The following is a 909-nucleotide window of genomic DNA, read 5'->3' as shown; positions in this document are numbered from 1 at the left end:
TTATAACTCCTCTGCCTGCCTCTGTCCTGACATGGTATGCGTTGGTGCCTGCCTCTGTCCTGACATGGTATGCGTTGGTGCCTGCCTCTGTCCTGTAACGGTAAGAGGGCCGTGAGCTTCGATTTCCTTGCAAAATACCTCACAGTTCTGACAAAATCCAGCAGCACCTACAATGGAAGCCATGCAGATTCCCCCAAACTCGCAGATCTTTTGCATATCCATCTTGTGAAATAGAGAGGTTCCCGTCAATAGCTCCACATTGATGGCTGCCGCAAACACAATCTGCAAATCCATGAGAAATTCACAGCATGAGGGCATCCAAACATGCGAATGCTAATAGTTTGACGGAAAATTCGAATCAGAATATCAAGAAGATTTTCTCACCATTGCCAAACGACCTGACAGAATTTCCCAGTCTTTGAATTTGGCTGCATGGTCGATACTGACGGCGAGAGAATTGAAGAAACTCGACATTCTGTCGGGCTGGGGCTCGGGTTTCATAACATTATCTCCACTATCAGCGAAAGCTCTGAGAGTACACAAGCGAGGGGGAAACACAACTTTGCGATCCTTATTGTCGTCTGCTAATGCACGCATCCTCATCATACCCCTCCTGCGAATTAGGGTCGAAAGCTTGGGCAGTGAATTAATACTGGATTCCAGATACCCATTTAAAAGAAGTTTTGACTCTGTAATGATCGGCATTGTTTTTTTCTTCAAATGCGGGTGACCGACTAATTAGATGTGAGTCGAAAAGCCACTGAAGATCAGAATCATTGTCGAGTTGTAGCCGCGTGAAGACTTGAAGCGGATGAGAACGATGGTGTTTCAATATGCATAAACCATGGTCGAGCTGTCGCTGCGTGAAGATTTGAAGCGGATAAGGGCGATGGTATGTAAACTGTGGAA

General features: G+C 46.0%; 1 protein-coding gene across 1 annotated transcript; it reads right to left on the bottom strand.

Moving 5' to 3' along the window:
- On the bottom strand, positions 1-705 carry LOC149152651 (stress enhanced protein 2, chloroplastic-like). Its single transcript, XM_089443555.1, has 2 exons — positions 385-705; positions 1-282 (listed from the first exon to the last, which is right to left on the bottom strand). Exons 1-2 carry the CDS (start codon positions 703-705, stop codon positions 1-3), a joined length of 603 nt encoding a protein of 200 aa, XP_089299681.1.
- Between the last annotated feature and the right edge of the window lie 204 nt (positions 706-909).

The sequence above is a fragment of the Pinus tabuliformis genome, chromosome 9 (assembly GCF_031772625.1).
Source record: "Pinus tabuliformis cultivar Carrire ecotype Pingquan chromosome 9, CPIR1, whole genome shotgun sequence".
Taxonomy (NCBI): Eukaryota; Viridiplantae; Streptophyta; class Pinopsida; order Pinales; family Pinaceae; genus Pinus; species Pinus tabuliformis.
The sequence above is the reverse complement of the archived record's forward strand: the minus strand, read 5'-3'. Positions and strand labels throughout refer to the sequence as shown.

Coding starts and splice junctions, on each gene's coding strand:
- LOC149152651 (XM_089443555.1), bottom strand. CDS start 705: ATGCCGATCATTACAGAGTCAAAACTTCTTTTAAATGGGTATCTGGAA. Junction 283..384: donor TGTCAGGTCGTTTGGCAATG/GTGAGAAAATCT, acceptor ATGGATTTGCAG/ATTGTGTTTGCGGCAGCCAT.